General features: G+C 41.0%; 1 protein-coding gene across 1 annotated transcript in view; it reads left to right on the forward strand.

Annotated features, from left to right (window-relative positions):
* The window catches only part of TMEM245 (transmembrane protein 245), a 127,290-nt gene that overhangs the window by 14,307 nt on the left and 86,166 nt on the right, over nt 1–26,817 (forward strand). The window contains exons 3-6 of the mRNA XM_065399749.1: nt 533–634; nt 6,181–6,291; nt 10,979–11,194; nt 22,777–22,946. Coding sequence (XP_065255821.1) covers nt 533–634; nt 6,181–6,291; nt 10,979–11,194; nt 22,777–22,946 — 599 coding nt within the window. The remainder of the gene's footprint in view (nt 1–532; nt 635–6,180; nt 6,292–10,978; nt 11,195–22,776; nt 22,947–26,817) is intronic.

The following is a 26,817-nucleotide window of genomic DNA, read 5'->3' on the forward strand; positions in this document are numbered from 1 at the left end:
ACGTACACTATTTTGTGGTTTAAGATCTCATGTAGTGGCTTTGTGGGTTAGTTTTCAGCCAAACAAATATTGGTCTTCAAATTCCTTCTCTCTCCCCCCCCCCCCCCCCCCAAAAAAAAAAAGCAAGCAAGAAAACTCCTTGGTCTCATTCTATTTAGAAGTTCTACTAAAAGGAAGTTGTTTCTTGAGTTATTCTGAAATGTAAGTATTTTAAAAAATAATTTTAAAATTATATATTCAATATAATGTAATACTAATTGAATAAAAAGAACACTGACTGATAGGTATTAGAATGAGTATTGAGAAATGTAAATGTCCCATAAGAATGGAAAGAAATGCATAAAATGTCTAAATATTTTTTTAGATGTAGAAAAATTTCTCACACTTCTGTGATATTAGACACTGATATCTATCTATTATTGCTAGGTTCCACTTGTGGCTGCCCTCTTCAGAATGGCTGCATTACACTAACATTTTTGATTAAATTCTGAAAAACTTTGCTGAAAAATCTTTTTTTTTTTTCCCCCCCCAGCTTCTGTGGCTGGCTCTTGGAGGATTCCAGTATTTCTGGTTATAGTATTTCTGATGACTGTGGGCATGTTGCATGAGCAACGGGGCGGAAAGGAGTCTTCTGGTAAGAAATAAGTCACTTTTCTTCTGCTGTCAACCAAGGTAAACTTATGGAAAATGTAGGACTTGAAATCTTAAAATTGCTTGGGTTACTCATGAGTTTATTTTAATATCATATGACTTGTGTATGTGTACTCTCTATTATAGCGAAAGTAGGAGTTTTTGCTAATTAAAAATATCATGGATTATGCTTCCTAAAACTGAAGTCTGATTGGTTCTATCTAATAAAATATTTTGCAGTATACTAATGTTAGGTTTCTGTAGTGATTCTATAGAATGCAGACTGTTGTTCTAAACTGCAATTTCTGTTCCACTTCTAGCTTCTCAGTAGTGTAACCAAAATGCTTGCAGACTGGGTTGCTTATACAAAGGCCTGAGAAGAATACTTTCTCAGAACCGGGGCAATACAGGATTAAAGATGTTTGTTTCTTACTAATTCATATACTCCAGTTTAATGTTTTCCCAGCACAAATGTTCATTTTCGGAGCTCCAGTCATGGGACAAAGGCATTTTGTCACTGGGTAGATTTAAATCCTAGGAGACTTTCTAGGGAAGTGTTATTTAGGAGTCTTAGGCCTGGTCTACACTAGGTGGTGGTGGTGGTGGGGAAATCGATCTAAGTTGTGCAGCTTCAGCTACGTGAATAATGTAGCTGAAGTCAACTTCCTTAGATCTACTTACCACGGTGTTTTCACTGCAGTAGGTCGACTGCTGATGCTCCTCCGTCGACTCCGCCTATGCGTCTCGCTCCAGTGGAGTACCGGAGTCGACGGAAGAGTGCTTGGCGGTTGATTTATCGCGTCTTCACTAGATGCGATAAATTGACCCCCACTGGATCAATCGCTCCAGAGGTAAGTGTAGACATGCCCTTAATCTTATACTGGGGCCAGAGAGTGTGGGATGGGATCAGGCTGAACAAACCAGTTTCATTACACTGGGCAGTGTCATACATGTTAGTATCTGTGCTCTGATTCCAGAGGACTAAAAATCTTCCAGGATCAAAGATAAAGGTAGGACACTGAAGATGAGAACTTAAGCTTGCAGAGGAAATGTGGAAAGGAGAGAGGAATTCCCTGAGTTGTGATGGGGAAGAGAACCTGAAGGAAAGAAGAAGAATCTTGAGAAATAAAGAAAACACTTCCCTTTTCCACTCATCTTAATGCACCCTGATCCACATGGAGGGAATCCCAGAAAACAAAGAATCCTTGCCCTCAAATTGATTGTCCCTGGGAAGTATGCAGTAGGTCCCAGGGAGTAAAGAACTCGTTCTGCACTCCCATCATGTCCTGTTGCTCTTCAGCAGGGTGCTCTAGGGCAGGGGTTCTCAGCCTTTTTCTTATTGAGGCCTCCCCCAACATGCTATAAGAACTCCATGGCCCACCTGTGGCACAACTGGTTTTCTGCATAGAAAAGCCAGGGTCTATGTTGGGCAGTAGCAAGCAGGGCAATTGCCTGGGGCCCAATGCCACAGGGGCCCCTGTGAAGCTAAATTGCTCAAGTTTTGGCTTCAGCCCTGGGTGGTGGGGCTCAAGGCCTCTGGCTTCAGCTCCATGCGGTGGGGCTTCAGCTTTCTGACCTGGGCCCCAGCGAGTCTAATGCTAGCCCTGCTTGGTGGACCCCCTGAAACCTCCTTGCAGCCCCCCAGGGGCTCAAACCTCTGTTTGAGAACCACTGCCCTAGAGAATAAAGAAAATCACAGCAGAGCATTCATAGTTCAAATAATTTGAAGAACCTAAGAAAATTCCAAAACTTTGTTAAACTGAAGTTAAGGTTGAGCTACATATTGGTAAATTAAGATTAAAACATTTCAATACTTGTGTAGTTAGTCTGGGGTATGCAAGAAGCATTGGAAACCCAGGAAATTCACAATTAAGATTAAATTTAAAAGAAACACACTTAAATGTATGGAATGCACGGTTAAAGTATGTCAACAACTTTAACTGCACCTGTAATCATGTCGGAGGTGGGCAGTGGGGAGACTAGGGCTTCTCTACTGAGGGTTTGAATCTATAGCACACCAGTTTGCTGTGAAGGTATGTGCTGTCTGGATGAAGCTACAGCACAATGGAAGTCCCTGTGTGGCTTTAAGTAGTAGCATGCCAAGCTGCACTGCAGAACTTCTTGTACTGTGCAATAGCAGTGCCCACACAGGATGTTGCTGTGTGTCAAACTGGTGTACTGTAGAGTCACACGCTGTGTTAGAATCATAGAATATTAGAGTTGGAAGAGACCTCAGGAGGTCATCTAGTCCAATCCCCTGCTCAAAGTAGGACCAACACCAACTAAATCATCCCAGCCAGGATTTGTCAAGCCGGGCCTTAAAAACCTCTAAGGATGGAGATTCCACCACCTCCCTAGGTAACCCATTCCAGTGCTTCACAACCCTCCTAGTGAAGTAAGTGTTGCTGTGCAGTAACTTATTGAGACCATTTTACCAATCCTTAAGTTTCTCATTAGTAACCACAAATGCTTAGAATTCTTCCACTCAACATTTTCCATTAAGATCCAAGTGTAGATGTCAGTTGAGATTAAACTGTTTTCTCCTACTATGAATTCCACTGGATGGAAGTCATCCCTCATGCATACTAGTTGTACCAAAATAGTTCCTAGTTTCTAGGAACTGAGAGCTCCTCATGTTGGCTGCAATGATTAATCATTGAGGATACAGTACATGGTCCAATTTACATTTGGCTGGTGGTCAGTACTCAAGCACTCCTAAAAACACTTAGAATATGGATTTATTGCACCCTCTGACACAGTTTTCCCTGAAACTGTTCTTCTTGGTCACTAAACTTTATTACTAACCATAGAGGTTTCAGGTTAATCAGATTGCTTGCCACTTGAAACAGTTTTGGTGAGCTGGATTTCACAGATGATATGGCTAACAAGAAGAGAGATCTCTTCCTAGGTAGTCCTGGGGGAATACTGTGCCAAAAAATTAAATTCTGCACACAATATTATAAAATTCTGCATATTTTATTTGTTAAAATAATGCTATATAATCAAATCAGTTTCAATTATTTTGGTCATTTATTTCAGAATACCTGTCAGCAAGTATGTCTGTAAGAATACAGACTACAAAAAAGATTCATGAAATGTTTTTTAGGCAATAGATTTCTTACTGGTAACTTTGAGTAAATTAATTTAAACTATTGTACAGAAATGTATTTCCTGCACCCCTCAGAAGCAGTGCAAAGGCAGGGAGCAGGGGGTGCAGATCAGGGTAATGGAGGAGCTGAAGGAAAGGGAAGTAATTGCTGGGAAGGAGGCAGGGAGTGAACCTGGAGGGTTGTTAGATGTGGGTGGGAGAAGTATGGTACAGGTTTTTTTAGGGGCAAGGGGATGGAGGAATCGTTGGCGCTCCTCCCCCATGCACACTTCAGTTAACCCCTATCCTCTGTCAGGCACATCTGTCCCTGTCTCCATGTGACCCTGCACCCTTCTCCCCATCCACATTTAGCCCTTCACCCTCACTCAGCCACCCTTGCACCCCCACTTCCATTCAGCCCCTGCCCCAGTCTGTCCCCCACACTAGCCCTTCTGAACCCTAGTCTGTGATCTCCCCAGCAGCCCTATGTGCCCCATGCTGTCTCTCCTCCCTCCCCCCCCATGTTCTGGCCTCATTATCTGGACATATGGGCAGGGCACTGTTAGGAATGCAGTGTCTTCTGCTCCCTCTCCCCTCGCTGTGGCTGGCTGCTCCAAAGTGGGAGCAGCTGCCCTCTGTTCTGGTGCCATAGCAGCCCCTAGCGGGTGAAAGGTGTAATTGCAGCACCTTTCAAGCAGACTGTAAAAAGCAACAGAGGGTCCTGTGGCACCTTTAAGGCTAACAGAAGTATTGGGAGCATAAGCTTTCGTGGGTAAGAACCTCACTTCTTCAGATGCAAGTGAGGTTCTTACCCACGAAAGCTTATGCTCCCAATACTTCTGTTAGCCTTAAAGGTGCCACAGGACCCTCTGTTGCTTTTTACAGATTCAGACTAACACGACTACCCCTCTGATACTTCAAGCAGACTGTATTTTATGTGGAGGGAAAAAAAATTCTGCAGGGAACATGAATTTTTCAGTGGCACAGAATTCCCCCATCAGTATTCTAGACCACAGCCATGGCATAAAATGCATACATTTTCTTGAGACTAAATTTTGAAAAGTTCTCCGTGATAGATGTGTGACGGGTTGGACCCCTTAAGGTGCCACCTGATGTGCTGGGATATCACTGAGCCCGCCTGTTTCGCCAACCAGGGCACCCTTTTTACCGGTCTTGCTGAGCCAGGCTATCAAGCCTCCGCCAGCGCGCACGCGCGCACACACACACACAGAGGCAGGGCCACACCCAACTGCAGAATGACACAGATACTGAGATCAACTTTGGGAAGCCTCAGCTTAAGGGACTTGCCCCAGCACTCAGGTCTCCACCTCCCTTGGAGTGCAGACCCAAAGGTATATTATGAAATCCACCTTTTCCCTCAATGTGGAGTAAGGTATGCACAGCCTCTTACCCCCCACCCATTATGCAATGCACAAATGGGGTTGTATTATAAACAAGAAATAAGTTTATTAACTACAAAAGGTGAATTTTAAGTGGTTAAAGAGATAGTAATCTGCTTTGTTCTGTTTGCTAAGCAAATAAACCAAAACACGCATACTAAGCTTGTTTCACTAAAGAAATGAGTTACAAATAGTAATTTCTCACCCTAAATATTGTCACAGGTAGATTACAGAAAGTCTTGAAATGCAGCTTCACTGGTCTCCAGCTTGAGACCTCAGGTATCATTACTCACAAGCTAGATGCCCTTCCAGCTTGGGCTCAACCCTTCTCCCCACCCAGTTCAGTTCTTGTTTCCAGGTGTTTTTCAGTGCGTTTTTGGGTGAGGAGGCGGAGAAGAACCACAATGATGTCACTCCCCTGCCTTATATAGCTCTTGTGTGTGGCAGGAACCTTTTGTCTCCCAGTGGAAGAACACTGGCATTCCAAGGGGTGAGTCCAGTACCAGATGACTCAGACCCATGTCTCTGCAGGGCTGTGGCAGCCATTATTCGTAAGCTGTCTGGAGCATCCACAGGAAGACTAAGCTCTTTCACAGTCCATTGTCTTTGCTAATGGGCCATTAGCCCTGTCTGGCTTTTCCATTGTTGTACCTGAAGGGCTAGTTGGGGGTGACACCCAAAGTAACCCATTTGAAATACAGATACATAGTTAATACTCCTAACTTCAGATACAGAAATGATACAGGCATAGAAATTGGATAATCACATTCAGTAAATCATAACCTTTCCAATGATATCTTACATGAGCCATCTTGCATAAAGTACATCTCTGTTATGTCATATTCATATCAGAAGCATATTTTCATAAAGAATATGGAGTGAAACATCACAAGATGATCATTCTGGGTCTACATAATATATGTAACTATTAAAGTGAATATTTATCCACTTCATTGAAATTGTACTTCAGTGAAACTGGATGTTGAGCAACAGAAATAAAAATAGTATTGTGATAAGAATCAACCTCTTCCCAACTCTTTACTTGTGTATTTATTTTTATAGGGACAGAACTTCCTGGTCAAATGATTTCCATTGCTGCTTCTACAATTGCCATGGCAATATCTGTCACAGGATATGAGTCAAGTAATGAGCAACATTCACCCCAACCCTCAGGTGACTGATCACTCAGTAAGAAAATATTTGAATTTCTTCTAAAAGCATGAACCAAGAGGAAACTAGAAACAATTTTTAAAACATTCTCTGACCCACAAATTACCACACTTTTCCCTGTGGAGTTGGTGTTCCTGGTTTAAAAGTTGTTCAAAAGACAGCAGTATTAACATGTAAATGACTATTTTACATACAATTTTTATGACCTAGTCATTTAAACTGTTACCTGCAGATACAGAAGTGGTGCCAGGGAGAAGTTTTCTTTCATAATTAGTGTTCTGTGAAAAGAGCTTTTTCTTAGTGTATTTCCTGCTGTACTTATTTCTTTCCCTTGATATCTTCATGGTAGCAAGAAAAAGTTAGGCTTTGTGTGTGAGTGGAGGCAGCCTTGAACATGCTTTGTAATGCAAGACTTTGTGGACAGTATTGTGGAGGCAAAAGGCTTCCTTTTGATCTGCTCAACCATGGCACAAGACTAAACGTTTCTTCTTGCAGTTTAATTCAGCATGCAGTTTCAAAGACCGTGTATCTAGTTTCTGTTGCAGGTAATCTGTAAGCAGCAACTTGAGAAGATGAAGGTTCAATAAGTATTATTTGGGGGTGGAAAGCCTCTTTGGTCATGGGCAAAAGATCACTATAATGACTAAATAGGCCTTTGATGGAATATTTTGTTGACAAAATAATAGTCCTCCAGAACTCTCTGGAAACTAAAATATTCCATCAACATCTGAGGATGAACTATCAAAATAGGCACAGCGACCTGACGGGACTAGAGTGCCCTAAACTCAAACTTGAACTTGAATATCCTAAATAAAAATAAATTTCAAGCTACTGCAAAAATAAGTGAGTTTAAAAGACATGATCTTGGTTTCAACACACAAATAATGCTTCATGTGATGGGACATAGAGATCAGTGTAAGGTTATTTCAAGCACATGGCATTAATAAAATTTCTTCTAGCTAAACATTGGCTTCATTGAAGTTAAAAAGCTACTTCCGCCACCAGGTAGTAACTGATGTGCAGCAGTCTAACTATATCTTCATCTCTCTCAGAGTGATACACAAGTGTATTCACATATACGTTTACTAATTTAAGTGTTCCAATGCAAATAGTACTCAAAGAAGATTTAGGTTTGAAACATTTAGCAACACACTCATTTTTAAAATAAAGGCAGTCTTTCTGCTCTCATAGTATTTCATGCTGTTCCAAGTGAAACTAACTTCTTCACTCAGACTAGCATGCTAAAATTTCAAAGATAAGCACTTCTTCACATGAATAAATTGGAAAAAATGTCCAAAGAGATCTCTTGAAATTTCAGGTTGGAGCAATATGGCTATAGCTGTCTTCTTTTCTTTTGCAGCTGTTTCCCTCGAGTGTGGGGTGTGGTGTCTTTTGCTTTGCTCACCCCCTCGTGACTCTCTTCTCCTCCCCCCCCCCCGCTTAAAAAAAAAAAAATGTATGAAGCCAGGAAGTATGAGAGAAGTGAGTTAGCTAGATTTTTGGATGGCCTGCTGGTCATGTGTCAAACAGTTGCCAATAAATGCAATACATTCCTCCACTCCAATCTGATATTTCTTCTTGGAAGCTGGATTGGAAATATGTTTTCTTTAAGGCAGATTATTTTTATTCTTAAAGCTTTAGCTATGCCTCTCACTGGAGATTATATATCTGTGAATAATATACATGCACGTGCTGCAGGTATACATTCTATAAATGTGCTTTGGGTAACTTTCTTGGGAATATAACCCCATTTTTCAGTGTAGATTTTTGTAGTCAACTTTCCTTTATAGTCAGAAAGGGAGAAAAAAATGGGACTCCCTGTCTTCTTTTGATGGAAGCAATTTTCCAGACTGATCTAGCAGTCTTCTTTGGGAACATTGTTCATTATTATTGATCAACTGAGTGTTTTCAAATTTCTACTTGGTTTTGTTCCGCCATGTTCACGGTGGTTGAGGCTCAGAATTCTGGAACTGCAAATCTTAAACACTTCTTAACTTTATTTTGTTGATCCAGAGTGACTTGGTATTTTCATCCTACTTTGGAACTCTGTTTTTCATGAGAGATTTAAGATTCTACAGAAGTTTTCAGTCATTCTTCAAGCTTAACCACCAGGTATACATCAGTTTTCAGAATGAAGACTCCTGTGTGCCTACTCTGCAAATACATTACTGGTGCTAAGTGGTGTTTATTAGTTGCAGAAAAATTGATTATTTCTGAATTTTGATACTGTTGCTTTTCATTAGTTGGTCAAAGAACAATGCTTCAAGCTTTCTGCTAGTGTTTGCACTTACCCACAAAGTTAATTTAAAAAAAATTGTTACCACACTATAAGGCACTTTGGTTATACAGACCTTTATTTGTGCTTCCCTTGTTTTGTGGCTGAATATTGTGGAAATTCTATTCCATCAATGATAGTACTAGGTCCTTCCCGATGGTATGAAGTGTTTCTAAAATTTCTGGTAAGTGAAAGCAAACGCTGACGTATTTTTTGGGGGGGAAATGGATAGGCTAAGTAGCCATGTGGCAGGACTTATAGGAGCTATCATCTCAAGTCTCTTGCCTTTGTTTTCCCTTTGCTTTAGCACTTTCTTCCCACTGACGTATGTTGGGAGTTTTGCCCCCTACTATAACATTGCTTAGATTTACCATATTGTGTTTGGGAATGAAAGTAAGAGGAAAGGAGTTGTGTACATGCAGTAATCTATAAAATAATATAGTTCCTAGAACTTTTTTTGGACGCTAAACTCCTGATGGTGATAAATATGACTTAACAGAATATCCAGCAGAGGAATTGCATTCTTTGCCTGAGTGATACATTACGTAACAAAGTCGTAAACTATCTTTTACTATTCAGCATGGTACAGCTTTTCAGATGAACTAGGGCCTGGTCTTCCTGCATGATCATAAGTGTTCTTCAAGTAATGTCAGTCCCAGTTAGTGATATTCTATGCAAAATCAGGTTTGAAGATAACCAAGAACCCTGCTGGTATTTTTTCCCCCCATCAACTAAAACCAGGCACTTCATGCTAGTAAAGCTTAATAAAATCAATTCCCAACACCTCTGAGGCTAGGTTCTGTTGAACACTGAGTTGGGGGTTGAAGACAACCATGTAATGGGTAGACTAGTGTAGGATGCAGTTTTGTTGTCTGGCTCTTATGCAGATGTCTACAACCAGAAGAGCCACCTGCAAATTTCACTGACAGTAGTATCTGCCTATATAAAGGAGGGATGCAGATTTGTCACAGCATTTTAATCAAAAAATCATGGAGAATTTTTATTTCTTAGTGAAAGTCTCAGATTTGGTGTGTGGTTTTTTATTTATTTATTTAAAAAAATAAACAGTGACACGAATGAGGAGGAGGGCTGCTGGAGAGCAAGCCCACCCCACGTTCCTCCTGAGGCTCGGCCCAGCTCCGCACTCTGGCCGTTGCGACCTGGTGCAGGGGGTTGCAGTGCCGTTCTGGTTTGGCCCAGCCACCCTTTCATTGACAGCACCTGGTCTCAACAACCAGAGTTGGGAGGTGGGCCCAGCCTTGTGGGACAGAAACCGCTACTGTGGAGTGAGGTTTTTAATAAAATTATGGACACAAGAAATCAGACAAATGGGAAAATCACAGTATCCATGACCTTTTTCCAACTATGACAAACCTGCAGTCCTAATACCAAGATTCCAGAATTGTCCCTCGGAAGATTAGAATGTCTTTTGTGTCAGTATGAAGTGATGGATACTGTTATCATGGTTGAGAGCTTTTTTGTTCAGAATATTGCCAGGTTCAATCAACACTGGGATTCACGGTCTGTTACCATCTGATTTTTAAGTTCTCTGCCATTTTGGGTTTACAGATCACACCTGTGCAAAAGCTACTAGTTTATCTCTAAAAGTCAAAACAAAAATGAGCCACACAAATGCTTTTGTAGAATATTAGTACATTGCTTTACAGTAAGTCTTTTTGGGGTGGGGGAATGGAATGCATTCTAATTTTCTGTAAACTGGGATTTTGATTAGAATGAAATATTATACACTGGTTAAGTAGTCAGCACTTCTTAAATTTAATTTTTAATGTGTTCATCTTTAACTTTTAAGCTAGTGAAGATGAAACTTAATTAAACATTTAGTGTCATCTGAGTCATACAATGACATATTGGTTATCTACTAATTTTTAAGGTTGTTTGTTTAATATCCTTGGAAACAATACCATAAAGAAAACAAAGTATGACATGCAAGGTAATATCATTGAGATCACAGCATGAATATTGTATAATTGTAGTGTGATCATATCTGAAAAGATCACCACACGTTATACTTAAATGATTTGTAAGATGGAAGTGTTCACTTCAAAGTATAGTGTGTGTGCTTTGAAGTGTAGGGCTTTGATTTAAAAATAGCCTGGAGCATGCATTTGGATTTTATTGAACTCCTAGACAAAATACATTATTCATCTTCGCCATAAGGATAATACAGTAAATTCTTCTCATTTTATAGCTAACAGTATAGTATGCGTCTTAGACTTTGTTTTCCTCTGGAAAACTTAACACATTCTCTATATTTTTGTTGGGTTATTTGGTGAAGTAGGATTGCACTGCTATGCATTTAGCTGTTAAGACCCTAGGGTAAATGTTGGTGATCTACTAGGTAACCTCTTTCAGTTCAGCAGTAGAAATTAATGCAATAACTTCTTCTTTCTCTAGAAACAGCAGAAAGTGGGCAACCCTCTCAAGCCTCATCCTCTTCGTTTTCCTCCTCTTCATCCACTTCCGGTGGCAGACACAGGCCTGAGATTGGAGCTTTTCTTAGAAAGAAGAAAACCAGTGATATCTACTTTGTTACACTTGTATGGGCCATTGTCGTAGTCCAAATCTGGCTGAATCTCTGGATTGTGCAGTTATTGCCAGTGCCTGTTGCAGGTCATTGTCTAGTTCTTAATAATGCCAGTTAAAATATTACTTACAACACTGTTGGATTTTTAGAACTTCTTACTTATCTTGCACTTAAATGTGGATGCTTTATTTGCTTATCTTCAGACTATTATGAAAATACTGTGTGGTTGTAGCACAGATTCACTTAATTTATAATTATAAGCAGTTACAGAACGTCTGTTGTAGTATCTAGCTGACTGATAAATCTTAAAATGAACTTAATAATTAGAAGAGAGAACATGCTTCTTTGCTGCCTTCATCTCTTAATCAGACAATTCAATTAAGAATTCAGTCAGTTGGCAAAGTATGAGCAAAGAGGTGCCTGTTCCAACTCTTTCTAAAAATGGTAGGTTTGTGTTTCAGCATATTTTTGTGGATAGCCACTTTCAGAAACGTGGCCTACCACCAAGAATGATCTTCCTTCAGCACTAAAATGTTTCACCCTTGATTGGAGAAGAAAAGTGGTTTATAGTTTCCTGTCTGAAAAATATCCAAAATCAGATATTTTCCAGAGCATTAAGCAACTCCATAGTGATCAGTTATGGAATAACTTGCCCATGAAGGAATTTTTTTTCCTAACCCTTGTAAGTTAAGACTAGCTTTTGAAGTATGGACATTATTCCTTTTAGAAATGGGTAGATCACATCCAGTGTAATTGTAAATGTTCTTATATTTTTGACCCTATGCTATTTAACATTTTTAACAATGACATGGATGAAAACAAAGTAAAGATGGGGGAATGATAAGTAATGAAACCGACACGTCACTGATACAGAGTATTGTTTTTGTTTTGTAACATTTGTATTTCCAATCAATATAAAGTTATTCTGTTTATTTTTTAAAAACCCCTCCTTTGACAGCCCAGTGGTTCTAGTTTACCGTATACAACTTAATGATTCACTGTTCTAGGTTTGGGGCAGTTTATAATTACGCCGCCCCTTTATGACTTAGTCAATAAATCTAATAGATAAGGCTAGAAGGGACCATTGTGAAAGGAAAAAATGTTCTTGCATTATAGGAAAAGATATTTGTATAGAGAGGGCTTGATTTTTCCCAGAATAGAGAGGGCTGTGACTAAATGCTACTCCATGTTTCCGAAATGTCTTGATACTGTAAACACTTCCCATTCAGTTCACTTACACTTCAGAAGAGTGATGTTCTCTTAGATTTACTTTGTTCAGGGTGGTGGGAATTTTTTTCGTAAAACATAGAGGGGCAAGAAGAATTTTAGTTTAAAATTTTAAACAGAAGACCAGTCGTGAAACATCTGAAACTTTTATTAAGTGCAGCATGCATGTGAAAATAGGCTGACTCCTCTATTAATTTGTTCCCTTGTTCTGTTTTTTTCCCTTTTTATTCTACCCCTTTTGCAGCTCATGTTCACTTCCTTTATACTACTTTAACTTTCTTGCTATACCTTGTGGGTAGCTATTTTTCCTCTTTTCCTAATTAGGATTCTTCTGCTTTCACTGGATTTACTTCTCTTTTCTGTATTAACAAGATATGACTACTATACCACAAATATGCATGGAGCCTTCTGATATGCTTTTGTCAATTGTTTTAGGAACTAATGCTTGGGAGTTTTGGGTAAAATTTAGCATTTTGGAATGTGTGCAATATATTCTTTATTTTTGGACATTTATTGGTACTTAAGTCTAGCAAGATACTTAATTGTTAATGCAGTACACAAGTTTGCCACATGGTGGAGCCAATAGTAAGTAAAAGCAAAGCTTGGAAAAATTGTAAAATAAATTACTCTATTTGTGAGCAAGAGCATACTTACAGAAAAGGTTTACAGGTAAGTCTTTTGTTGAACTTTGATAAACTCCCTGTAGACATTAAAATTTGACCTTTAGGGCGATGACATTTTGTGTATCTAGATATTTCCAAAAGAAGGCATGTTGAGGGTTTATTTTTTTGTAGTGTTCGTCAATAGATACTGCATCTAATTTGGAGGAGTTTTTGAATGAACATTATAAGAGTTTTATTAAATATTAACATGATTTGTTAGACTATTAAAATTTCTATACTGTTGCAGTGAATAAGTTTTTAATGTTGTTGCATAGGGGCCTGTGTTGCTTTAGGATACTGATTTCAACACAACCATTTACCTCAAAGGATTTTTGGTTTGGTGCATTAAGTGAACAAATTTAAATAAATCTTTGCATTCACTTTAATTGATCCATTTTATGACATTCAGCATTGCTGCCTTGTGGCAAAACTAATCTACAATAAGAAATAGTCCACAGGTGATGGTTCTGTTCATGACTTGATTTAAAAAAAAAATTTACTTCAATGTTTTTTAAATTAATGGTTTCTGAATATCCGTCACAGCAATGAGTTGGGTTTTTAAATAGGGTGTGTTAAATGCAAAAAACTGTTTAATGCAGTGTTGAGGCTGCAAAGTAAATTAATCAGGAAATGTAAAAGTTTTAAGATTCACATATCAATGTTAACTCACATGGTATAATTTTTAAAAGTATTTAATATAAGCAGAGATGAAGTACAAATCACTTTATCTACAATGTGAATTAACATTCTGTGGGAACATGAATTTTTGCACTATTTGATTTGCATTATTTTAATTGCCAAATTAAAATTGTACTTTTGCATGAATTTTTGATTCTTCTTTGAGTCATGTCCCTATATGTGCTCCACTGTAGGTGCGGCCTCGGATTGGAGATCATCATCAGTGCCTCTCGGAGCGCACATGTGCACCTCCCTCATCTTGTGCCATGAGCTCTGTGTGTGTAGATAGATATATAAAGTATAAAAAAATATAACACTGTTGTCCCCAGTTCCTTCTCTACGTCCCTTGGTCTGGGACGGAATCCACAGCAGAGCTCGCTTCTCCTTTTGTCCAGTTAGATGTTTAGTTTAGTTTAGTAGTTATTTCCTCCCTTTTCATCCTCTTTTTTTTTTTAATCGCTTTTATGCTTCCTACCCTCCCTGTTAGTTTGTAGCTTAGCTTTTTGTTTCCCGCTTCCCGACCAGGAAGTTTTTTTCCCTCACCCTTACGCATGTATCTCCCAGGTTTAAGAGGTGCCTTTCCTCCTGCTTTGCCTTCCTGGTAATGGACCGTCATCCACAGGGCATTTGCTGCCTGAGAGATGGACATGTCCTGCAAAAGCGTGCTCACTGCCACAACCTCACTGCCAGGGTCAGAAAAGACGGGGACATTCAGTTGCGACTTCTCATGGAGAAATCTCTGCGTCCTGCATATGACGCTGACCTGGACGCTTTCCCTGCATGGCTCACACACTCCACTAGATTGTCCACCGATCCTCATTTGCCACGCCCTTCTAAAAGAAAATCTTCTCTTTTCCGCTCTGAAGAGAAATAAATGAGCTCCCTCATCACCCTCTGAGACACTGCCTGCCAGAACACCATTTCCTGCAGGGTTGGTTGCCTTGACATCGTTGGAGAGGGGACATAGCTCCAGGGCCCATCCGAGTACCTCAGGTACCAGAGCTAAGCAAAGACCCTAACTGGGCAGACCTGCAGCCCTCGGCACCATCTCTCGGTGCTGGGGAAAGTGACACAAGACCTTCAAGAACAGTGCCAACTGTCCTGACCAAACCAACTGTGGGTATTGCGGCGTCGACAGCCCTGCTGCTGTGATGTCCATTTCAGCACCGGGCAAGTCCTATTCACCAAGCAAGCCTTCCACACCATCTACTGGCTGCTCAGGAGAATGCACCTCTCCCTCACGGTGCTCCTCCCTCCTCCCTAAGAGCTCAGATATGCCAAGGACCTACCTATCTCTGATGTGCCTGAGTCACCACTGCTCAGGCACGACCTTCCTCCACTTCAGTCCCTCTCTCTGGACTCTCACCATTCTTCCCTTTCTCCTCCGAGGACGGCACCCCCCTTTCTGAGCAACGCAGAGGAGGATGAGGAGTACTCCATCCCACCCTCATACTTGAGATAGGCACAAAAGACTTCCTCTACACATCCTCACAATCCACAAGCAGACCAGGGCCCTGGTATTGTCCGTCATGGATGCAACCCCATGTGCCGCTCCCTCAATATTGGCCATACTGGGATCCTTGGGCCATGTACAGAGCATAGTTTGGGAAACCTCCCGTGGAGCAAAGCTACATTTTTGCCTTCTCTGTCGGTCTCTGGACCACCAGAGGTTGACCCTCTCTGTAGCAGCTAAGGAGAAAGTACAGGAGGAGGAAATTCCACCGCCATTCCACTTCTTCTTTCCCCTGATGAGGCTATCATGCCTCCATCTCCTACTGCTGCTGACTTCAAACATTTCCAGGAGTTTTGTAGGATTGCAGAATCCCTCCAGATTCCTTTGGAGGAAGTGAAAGATCAAAACATAAGCTGCTTGGCATCCTGCACACATCTTCCTCCTTCAAAATAGCCCTCCCTGTCACTGAGGCCCTTCTCGATCCTGCCAAAGTGCTCTGGCAGACCCCAGCGTCCATCCCACCAACCTGCAAGTGGGTGGACAAAAATATTATGTTCCCACAAAAGCCTTGGAATTTTTTCTCGACTCACCCCAAATTCCTTAGTTGTCAATGCCATACAAGAAAAAGGACGCCAATAACCTCGACTCACCTGTCATGGCAGAGACTGGAAGTGATTGGATCTATGTGGCCTTCAATTCTGAATATCCAATTCCGAGGCTCTCATGGCTAAGTACAATTACCTCAACTAATCTAAATTACAGGAACTCTGCCAAGACCTTCCTGATAACAAAAAAAAAAAAGAACTCCATGCGCTTGTATCCGAAGGACACCTCTTGGCCCATACAGCTGTACAAGCCTCTTTGTATTCTGCAGATACTGCTGCCTGTTCCATTGTAACTGCCGTAGTCATGAGGTTGGCATCATGGCTGCACCTCTCTGGCCTTCCTAAGGATGTACAAACCTCTGTTGAAGACCTAGGCTTTGAGGGCCCCAAATTATTTGTGGAGCATACAGATGAATCCCTACACTCCCTTAAGGACTCGTGGTGGGTAGGATTGCAGGGGAAGTTGATATTTCCTTGGGTGTCTCTTCGGCACTAGAGTGTAAATGCCGAGAGAGTGATGGGTTGCTCACAATACACTCCCGATTGGCACTACGATACTTGGTGCTGTCAGCAGAAGTCCCCTACCAAGCACAGACATAAGACTCCTCAAAGGACTACCTCTCACACACCTTCAACCAAACAACAATTTTGAAGGTGAGCTCGAGGCCCTGAGAAGCCTCCCCTGTTCCGGTGACATCAACCATCTCCAACATCCCACCAGTTTGGTGGCCACTTAGCCCCTTTCTTTCCATCATGGGGGCTAATTACCTCAGACAAGTAGATTCTAGAGATCAAGGAAGGATATTCCGTCCCTCTTCAGTGACCCTTCTCATGAACCCATTCTTAAAACGATTGGGGTTATTCACGAGCTCCATTCGTGTCTATTTGTCAGCCATCACGTCCTTTCACTACCAGATAGACAGACACTCAGTCTTCACCCACCTGCTCATGAAACATTTCCTAAAGGACTTGCAAAAGCTTTACCCTCACGTATAGGATCTAATCCAGGCTTGGGACCCCGGCCTTGTCCTATACTCTACTAGACCTCCATTTTGAACCAATGGCAACATGCTCCTATATTCGTTTATCTATGTAAACAGCATTTCTTGTTGCTAGCACCTTTACTCAACGGGTTGGAGAAATTGGAGCTCTTATGGCATACCCAGTGTTCAGTTTTTAATAAAGACATGATTACGATACATCCCAAATTTTTACTCAAGGTACCATCCTCTTTCCATCTAAATTTCTTTTCAAAGCTGCACAGCAACCAAGCGGAGGCAACATTGCTGCTTCATCATCATCGGTGATCTCTCGATTCAAGGATGATCTCTGCCACAAATTTACATATGGGTCCTGAGATGACTCAAGAGTCCGATCCTGGAACCACAGGTCTGCCTGCAGTACGTACAGACATTTCCTAGTGAGTCAGCTGCCTGCTGGGAGAGAGTTCTTTTTTCCCCTTCTCTCTCTCTCTCTCTCTCTCTCTCTGTCCAGCTTTGAGGGCAAGGCGCTTCTCCCTGAAGTGGACCATTGCCTGATGGAGGATGTGGCGCCATTGAGGTCGGTTGGTGGTTTGCTCGTCCCAGCTTGTGATGTCCACATCAGTTTTCTTGAGATACACTTTGTGTCTCTGTAGTGTTTCCTCTGACCATCACAGGATCTCTGACCATGGGTGAGCTGAGAGTAGAGCACTTGTTTTGAAGGTGAGAGTCTAGCATCCCCACCCAATGTCCAGCCCAGCAGAGTTGATGTATGAGGATCATTGCTTCAATGTTGGTGACATTGGTTTCAGTGAGGATGCTGGTGTTAGTGCAGTGATCTTACTACTTGATGCAAAGGATCTTCTGGAGGCATCAATGGTGGTACCTTTCCAGACTCTTGAGGTTCTGTTAAGTCAACCAGGTTTAGCATCCATAAAGGAGTGTAGGAATAACAGTTGTCTTATAGACCTGGATCTTGGTGTCCTGCTGTAGGTCACGGTTCGTGAAAACACGTCGGAGCAATTACTCAAAGGAAGCACTTGCACACTGGATCCTGTGCTGGAGCTCACTGTTTTTTTACATTTTGAGGAAGTTGGCTACCGAGGTAGAAGAAGACTCTTGTTTCCAAAGTCTGTCCCTCAATAGTGATTTGTGGTGGGTCATGTGCATGGCCTGAAGCAGGCTGATGGAAAACATCAGTCCTCTCAATATTGAGTGAGTCCTAGGCTTCAGTAAGCTTGTGCAAAAATATCCAGTTTGGACTGAAGGTCATTCTCAGTGTATGCGAGGGTGGCACAGTCATCAGCATACTGAAGGTCAGTAATGGACGCCCTGAGGGCTTTAGACTTAAAGCAGAGACGTCGAAGATTTAAAAACCCGCCAATCCATTTTGTATTGAATGTCAACTCCATTGGGGAGGAGGTCTTTAACGAGGACCAAAATGACTGCTAAATCGATGGAGAACAGGGTTGGGGCAATAACGCATCCTTGCTTAATCTCAGCTTTGATGATGAAAGGGTCTGTCTCCAGGCCATTACAGAGAACGGTGGCAGTCATCTGATCATGAAGAAGCCTTAGGACCTTAATAAATTTTGGAGGTCAGCCAAGTCTGGCCAGCACCTTCCACAAGGCTTCGAAATTGACTGAGTCAAAGGCCTTTGTCAAATCGATGAAGGCCATGTATAGGTCCTGATTTTACTCCCGAGACTTTTTCCTGGATTTGGTGGGAAACTAAGATCCTTTCAGTTGTCCCGTGGGATGGTATAAAACTGCAGAGATTCTGGCAGTATTTCCTCAGCAAAGCAGTCATTGGTTTAAGAGGATACAGGTGAGAATTTTCCCTGCTGCAGATAGCAAGGCAAGTCAGAATGTGGAAATTGACTCATTAGAAATGCCAACACTCACTATCTTTAAGAAAGATAGTGAGTGTTGGCATTTCTCAAGTCTTCTGGAATTTTCTCATTCTACCAGATATGAAGAAAAAGTTTCTGGAGCTTCCTCACCAGTTCTTCACCTCCAAACTTGTAGACTTCAGGTGTTATGCCATTTGGTGCTGCTGCCTTGTTTTTCTTGGTTTGTATAATAGCTTGTGTTACTTTTTCGAGGGCAGCGGGGTCAACAAGAGATTCTTTCATGTTGTTGAGGTATAGATTCAATAGTGGCGTCAGACAGTTGACTCACGGCTCAGGAATGACTCAAAATGCTCCTTCCACCTGGCTTTGATGGCTTCGCTGTCCTTAAAATACATCAACCCATCTTTGACTCAGAGTGGTGTGGGACCATGGGAGCCGGGACTGTAAATGGCCTTTATTGCCTGAAAAAAGATCCTCCTGTCATGTTTTTATCAGCTCAAGCTCCTTGGTCTTTTCTTACCACCACTTGTTTTTGATGCTGCAGCTTTTCCATTCGGCTTTAGCCTTCGTTGCTTGTATGACTCTTTCGTCTGCCTGTGTAATATGTCTTTTTGCCATAAGAGATGAGTTTTTCTTTTCCCGTCGAGCAAGCCCTGAATCTCAGCATCATTCTCATCAATGGTGATCGCAGGTGACATAGCTGATGGTCTCAGCACATGCTGAGAGAATGGCAGCCTTTAATCCCTTCCAGAAATTTTCATTATAGTCATCAGCTGTAGAAATAGTGGCAAACCTCTCTTTGGAGACACTGCTGAAGTTTGTCCTGACTCACTCTGTCGTGAAGGGATTTGACATTGAATTTCTTTCATACTGATTTTGCCTGCTTACGATACCTTGAAGCGATCTGGAAGTTCATGATAGATCTAACAAGGCCATGGTCTGTCCAACAGTCATTGGTTCCATGCATCTCCCTCGTGATGCGGACACCCTTCCGATCTCGAGCTCTGACAATAACCTAGTCAAGAAGGTGCCAATGCCTGGACCGAGAGTGTGTCCAGGTGGTCTTATACTTCTCACTTTTTGTCTAAAGGTGGTGTTTGTGATGACCAGGCGATGTTCTATGCATTTGCTCAGGAGGAGGATGCTGTTGGATTGGCCTTTCCTACGCTTCCTTTTCTGATAGTGCCATTCCAGAGATCTGACTCATACCCGACTCTAGCATTTAAAATCTTCGAGGAGAATGATCTTGTTCTCCTTGGGAATGTTGGTCAAGATCTGTATAGAATTGTTCCTTGATATACTTGTCAGCATTGAGTGTTGGAGCTTACGCGCTGATGACAGCAGCAGACTGGTTGTTGCTGAGCTTAAGATGAAGAGTCATAAGAGGTTCATTGAGTCCTACAGGAAGTTCTGTAAGCTGACTGACAAACTTATTCTTAATTGCAGAATTGACACCATGAGTGCCCCTGTCCTCTGCAGATTTCTCTTTCCTGAAAAAGGTGTAGCCTTCACCTCCTTCTCTCAGTTGACCTTCATCCGTGCACCTTGTCTTACTCAGGGTAGTGACGTCAGTGTTATATCTCACAAGTTCCCTGGCGACAATGGCAGTTCTTCTTCTTTCTGGTCATACATTATCTTTGTTATCTATCAGGGTGCGAACATTACATGTAGTGAAAGTCACTGTCTTTTATAGTTCCGACGGCAGGCAGAGTGATCCCATTGGATGTGGTAATCCAGCCAGGAGTGGGTCAGACAGCCTAGGTTTAGGGCACCCTTTGTAGTTCTCTCCCCATGTGGGTTTAGCAGAGGGGATCCTAAAGAGGACTGCTCGGTAGCAATAGCCACTGCCAAATTACACACGTCTCAGTCCAAGTGCCAGACGACCATCCAGCTACCACCACCTACATATAGATTAATGGTGAGGGACTGCCCAATTCACTAATGCTGTCCCCGCCACCGCTACTCTGTCGCCGCAGGGCTTGGAAGGTTGGAAAGATGTTTTTCCTGTGTTAGAAGCTTGCATGTGACTACTTTTAATGTGGGGAAGCTGGCACACCTATAGCGACCACACAATCATGACAAGCTGGAGGTCTGGGGCATAGTGGCAGGGAAAGTCCGAGTTGATTAGAGATCTCCAACTTCAGTCTTCATCTGCTTTCACAACCATTGAGATCCGAAGACCCTCTTCCACCTGATCAACTGTTGAGGACTTGGTGGATTAGAGAGTGCTTTGTCTGGGACCTCACTTCAGACCTGCTCCCCTTCGGAGACCCTACCAGGAACATGAAGCCCCCGACCAATATAGCTCTGAGGATTATTGGAACACTCAAGCCCCTTCACCACAACAAGGTGGCGGTCCCTGAACAGGCAACATTGCACACCCTGAATGTCAGATGAGCATTAGCTTTCTACGTAGACAGAACAAAATCTTTCCATAAATCGCCATGCTTATTCTTCTCAACAGCCGAAAGATAAAGGTGTGGCCATCTCTAAGCAACCCCTTTCCAAGTTGATCTCGCAGTATATACATCTGTCCTACCAACTACACAATTGACAACGTCCTCCTGGAACTAGAGCATATTGCAAAGTGGCCACATGGGCATCAGTGGATGCTTTTAGCTATCACCATGCCATTACTCAGGACATCACAGCAGATACTCTACTAGGACACACTGTCCTATCATCTGCAGTAAATGCCACTCTGAAGCTCCAGCGTTCCAGTTAGGGGCCCTGCTATCTAATCATCTACAATGGAGCCCCCTTCGGGACATCACTTGAAGAAGAGGAAGGTTACCCACCCTGTGCAGTAACTGAAGTTCTTTAAGGTATGTGTGCTCCACTACCTGTCCTCCTCCCCTCTGCTTTGGAGCTGAAACATAAGCTCTGCAGCAGAGAAGGAATTAGGCGGGTGGCCGGACACAGTTTTTTTTATTTATTTATTTATTTATATGCATATGCATATGCAGGAGGTATGCATGTGCGGTCCGACAGGCACTGCTGGTGAAGATCTCTGATCTGAGGTGCAGGGGATGTTGCTGCACTTACAGTGGAGCACCCATAGGGGAACACATCTTGAAAAACTTCAGTTACTGCTCAAGGTGAGTAACTTTCTTTTCTTTTTTTTTTTTTTTTTAATCTTCCTTTTATTTTAGAAGAGAAACACAGGGTGTTGCAGCTGATACACGATGTAATTGAGTAAAAGGAATATTGAAGAGTTATAAACTCTTTTTGGAGTTGTCGAATTGTATGTCTGGTTTTTCCTCACCACTCTTTTTTTAAAATGTATTTTGTAAAAGAAAAACATGGCACTAGCAATATGGAGTTACAGAACTCCTGTAGTACAAGTCATAATTAATTAAAATCCTAACCAAAATTTTTTTTATTGCACCTGAACTGAAGTGATCACTTTTTCGCTGAACTGTAACTTTACATTTTAATTTACCTAGCAGTCTTGAGACCTATTTGATGTTACAAATCAGCTGTGTGCACAATATGGTCTTACTGATTTAGTTTTTTTCCATAAAGGAAAAGTATTCCTTGTATTTGCCTAATTCAAGCTGTGTATGGATTTTACTGAAAGTTCCTATAATCATCTTTGAGTGGAGATGCAGTGTCAGTTCCAAAGGAGAACTTCTTTTTAGTGACTTAAGAGCAAATGAAATCAGGATCGTTCTAATGAGTTTGGTTGCAAGCTTACATATAGCAATTCCTATTGTGAACATTATATGTATAAATAGATGTACACTGTTATTTTGCCTAAGAGGAAAGAGAGATTTAACATAATAGAAGGCCTAAAGTTTTAGGAATTCTAAGGGAGAAAAGTTTGCCTCTTGTCTAAGATTTTGTTATATTTGTCAATGTTATGTGTAGCTACACAATTTAGTGCCATGCATACAATCTGTGGAATTGCACCTATTTCCATCAGGCCTTGATATGAACTGTAACCTCCATAATAATGGTGCTATATGGAGGTGCTGTCCATCTGGAATTAAAATTTCAGATGGCTGAACATGTTTTTCTGCAAGTAAATGGCCACCTGTTTTTAAAAAGTTGATGTTTAGTTTTAGTACTGTTTGTGGTGAGGAGTTTTCATTAAAACAATTTGAGTTTTCTAACAATCTCTCACAATGGAGTGAAAAACCCTGACGTGGTGCACTTCTTAAATCCCTAATCCGTTCTCCCTCTTTTTTTTTTTTTTTATTTATTACAGTTTGGGTTGTTAAAAAATTTGTGGTCCACTTTGGAGTTGTAAACTTCATGGCGAAACGTTGTAGTAGTTGGTGGCATGTTCTGGAAAACTTTGTGAAGGAGCGGCAGGAGGCTCTCGCTCCACGGCCAATCAGAGGGCTTGGAAGGGTCATGCTAAAACTTGACAGTAAGGTATTTCAATTTATTTTCTTAAGCCATAATTCTGAATAAAATTTTCTTTATTCTTTGTAAACTGTGCTCTAGGAAGCCATAATTCTAAAATAAGTGTCTGCCACTCATAAGCACATTGTTCTTTATGTAAAAGTATACCTTAGACCTTGACTATGGTCACTCTCTTAAAGGCTATAGCACGTTTTAAAACCGTGTTATAACAAGGTTTAGCTTCCTTGACACTAAGATGTCTACATACTAAAAAAAAAAAAAAAAAGTAGCTCTTTAAAGTTGTTAGCTTAACATGATTGTCTACTTGGATGTTAATGGGGATTTCCTATTTTACAATTCTTTTAACTGATGGTGAAGATGATAAACTTAGGTGTCTGGGGAGGGGAATCCTGATCATGTTAAGCTAACCGTTTTTTAAAAAGCAACTTTTTTCATTGTGTAGATAGGACCTAAGCTACTTCAGCTACATTTGTCTTTAACCATCACGCTTTTGCAGAGTCTAAACACAACTGTTTGATAGTGTAGAACAGACCAATGTATTTACTGGGAAAAAAACTAGGGTGAGGATGGGTTCTTTTGGGAAGCTACTGAATACGGCATTGCCTATTTTCTTTTGGTTTTCTAAATCAGTGGGTGCCACATTTCAGGAAAGATGTGCACAAATTGGAGAAAGTCCAGAGGTGAGCAAGAAAAATGATTAAAGGTCAAGGAAAGATTGAAAAAATTGGTTTGTTTAGTCTTGAGAAGAGAAGACTGGGGGGGGAGACATAACAGTTTTCAAGTACATAAAAGGTTGTTGCAAGGAGGAGGGAGAGAAATGTTTGTCCTTAAGCTCTGAGGATAGGACAAAAAGCAATAGGCTTAAATTGGCGGTTTAGGTTGGACATTAGGAAAAGCTTCCTAACTGTCAGGGTGGTTAAGCACTGAAATTGTTTAGAGAGGTTGTGGAATCTGTCATTTGAGGTGTGTTTTTTTTTTTTTTTTTTTTTTTTTTTTTTTTTCCTTAAGAGCAGGTTAGACAAACACCTGTCAGGTGATAATATTTACGCCTGCTATGAATGCAGGGGACTGGACTAGATGACCTCTTGACATCTGCATGCAGTCTTATGATTCTATTGAAACAGTTGATTCTATGGTGGTAGATAGGAATAAATGTTGCAAAAAATGAAAGCATGTGATGTAAGTTAAAGGTGTTAAGTCTATTTCTAACACTTTTGATAGTGTGGTACTGTAATAAGAACAAAAGAGTAGCAAATCCTCATTTTATTTAAAAGTAAAAGCAAATTGATTAACCATTTTTTAACTCTGTGTTTTAGCAGTATGTTTAATTTTAATCTTTAGAGTTTGGAGGTCATATGGGCCTGCTTTCCCTGGAAGCCATACTCACTACTTTCTGTTAGCAAGAGGAGGGGGCTGAGCTTCAGCACCAGGAAGCAGCAGAGACTCTATGTTTAAAAAAAAACAGCAGCAGCCCCCTGCTTTCTTCATTAAACAGCTGTCTAAAATGTATAGTGGTGATGCTTGCTTCTGACAGTCTGGCTCATGGTGGGGCCAAGAAGAAGTCCCAATACCAAGAGCAAGAGATGCATAGAGCAGAAAGGTGTCCCATTCCACCCAAGAGAATCTGTAAGCCTAGGCAGGGGCCTTGGAAAGTTTTATTCCCCTTCTTAAGTTAAACTAATAAACAACTGAGAGAGGGTGCAGGAGAGAGCTGCTAGTGAGCTCAGCATGTCTTCAGCACTGAGCTCCCTTTTGAAGCATTCCTTTGATCTACCAAGGGGGAGCTAAGAGAAAATAGTCTGTTCAGCTTTCCCCCTACTACAAGTCCTCTTTTCTCCTACAGGGAAGAGGGGGCATACCCCACCCTAAGAGAAGTCCTGTATGAGGAAAGGGAACACAAGCATTGCTGCTTATTCTCTCTCTTAACAGATCAAAGGGACACTCTGGGGCAGAGATTCTGTTGTTCTATACGGTGCGTAACACAAGAGGTCTTGATCCATTACTTGGGCTCCTAGGCACTATGATAATACAAATAATAAACCAGGGACAACTGGGAGGCTCCGGAGGCAGCAATGAAACCTACTTGTGCATTTCATATAGGTCCTAATTTGATTAGGAAAATGAGATGTTTTTAGCAAAGTTGGTTTTACTGTCCCGTAGTGCTACTCCTTCTGGCACTGTCCCTGCTGCTGCTAGCATCTCAAGAAGTTGGGAGCTTCCAGGGGAAAAAAAGATCCCAGGTGTTCTCCTCTCTCTGCCCCTACAATACTTATACAAATGTGTACATTTTACTCTCACATTTGTAATTAGTCCAAAATCAGTGGTTTGCTTCACCCTAACACACACTTTAAAAAAAATTCATTGGTTTCAGTTAATGTTTAAAATGGTGATTTGTATAGTTTTGTTTTATTTCTGTTGGGGTTAATAAGGATAGCTCTTTAATGGCTCCAGATGGTGTTTCCTGTCCACTGAATGATTCCACACATCATTCCAGACATCTATAAATCAGGATTGTACTGATGTTTCCCTTTCCTAGTGAGTATTTTTATTAACTGCAGCCAAGATTGTTTTTAGTGTATTCAAATACATATAGTCATTTAACTATTCTTGATAGAGTATAGGAGAACTTGATGTGAATGATACAAACTGGTTGGGCAGCCCTTTTACCATACAGAGTCAAGTGTTAGTGTACATCAGGCAACATACTAGTCTTAAAGTTCAAACACATCTTAGCAGAAATATTTACCAGATTATGGAAATACGTATAGCCATGATAAAGCTTCTTCAGAGAGATGTCAGCATGAATAAAAAGAGCTTCCTAAAAAAGTACTGAGAAAGTGAATGCAGTTTTATTAAATTTTACTTCCTCAAATATTTGGGTTAAACCAAAAAGGGCCATTTTTTTTTTTTTTTTAAACTAACTTGACTGCTTGGGTAGAAGCAACAACATTTTTGGGTACATTTGTCAGTATTACAGTGGGAAATAAGGCATGTGGTATATAATGTCTCCTACTCTGAGTTTTAGTGTAGAATATATACTTAACGCTATTGACATTTTCCTGCCTATCAGTGCTGAAAACAGATTGGAAGTCCCGTTTCCAGGCTATTCTATCATTTGTTGTATTACTTTTAGAATGGAGAAGATATAAAAGAGAGAATCTGAATGAGGGAGGTTATGCTAGTATCATGTTAATTTCCCAGACTAGAACTAGGACAATAATTTTCTTTCTGTCATATTATTATAACCATTAAGGGGGGAAAGTAGCTGATCAAACTATCCTATTTACACTGCTTGGTACTTAATGATGAAGGGGTTCTTATACTCGTATGGGAATTTTCTACCTAGTTTCCATGAAAGTAAGATAAGGCAAGATTTTTTTGTTAAATCTATAAAACCCCTTACCTTATTTTTCACTTATACAATATCCCATTTCCTGGGAAGAAAGAGTGGAAACAAATCAGAAGCTGGAGGCTGAGACTTTTGAAGCTCTTTTGCACGTTCCCATTTCCATGCCTTGTTTCCATAGGAACAGGTGTACCTAAGCCACACAAGTATATGGGATAACTGCATACCTTCTGTTGTGTATTGTTTGTTTGAAATCTTTGAATGCCTATGTTTAATTGTAAGCCTGTTGCTTGCTTAATCATGTTTTAATTTACGTTCTGAAATTTTGGTTTTATTTGAAACATTTTCTCTTAGGTCTTGTTTACATTAGGAATGTGTCCCAGTTCCATCTATGGGTGGACAGCCACTGGTGCAAACCCCAGCTGTAGACCAGGAAAAACCACAATTTGTTCTGATGGGGTGTTGGAATTATTAATATGGGAATCACTATTCTTTTATTAAATCCAAAGGCCAAATGGTACTTACACAGTTGCT

Source organism: Emys orbicularis, chromosome 2 (genome assembly GCF_028017835.1).
Source record: "Emys orbicularis isolate rEmyOrb1 chromosome 2, rEmyOrb1.hap1, whole genome shotgun sequence".
In the NCBI taxonomy this organism is placed as follows: Eukaryota; Metazoa; Chordata; order Testudines; family Emydidae; genus Emys; species Emys orbicularis.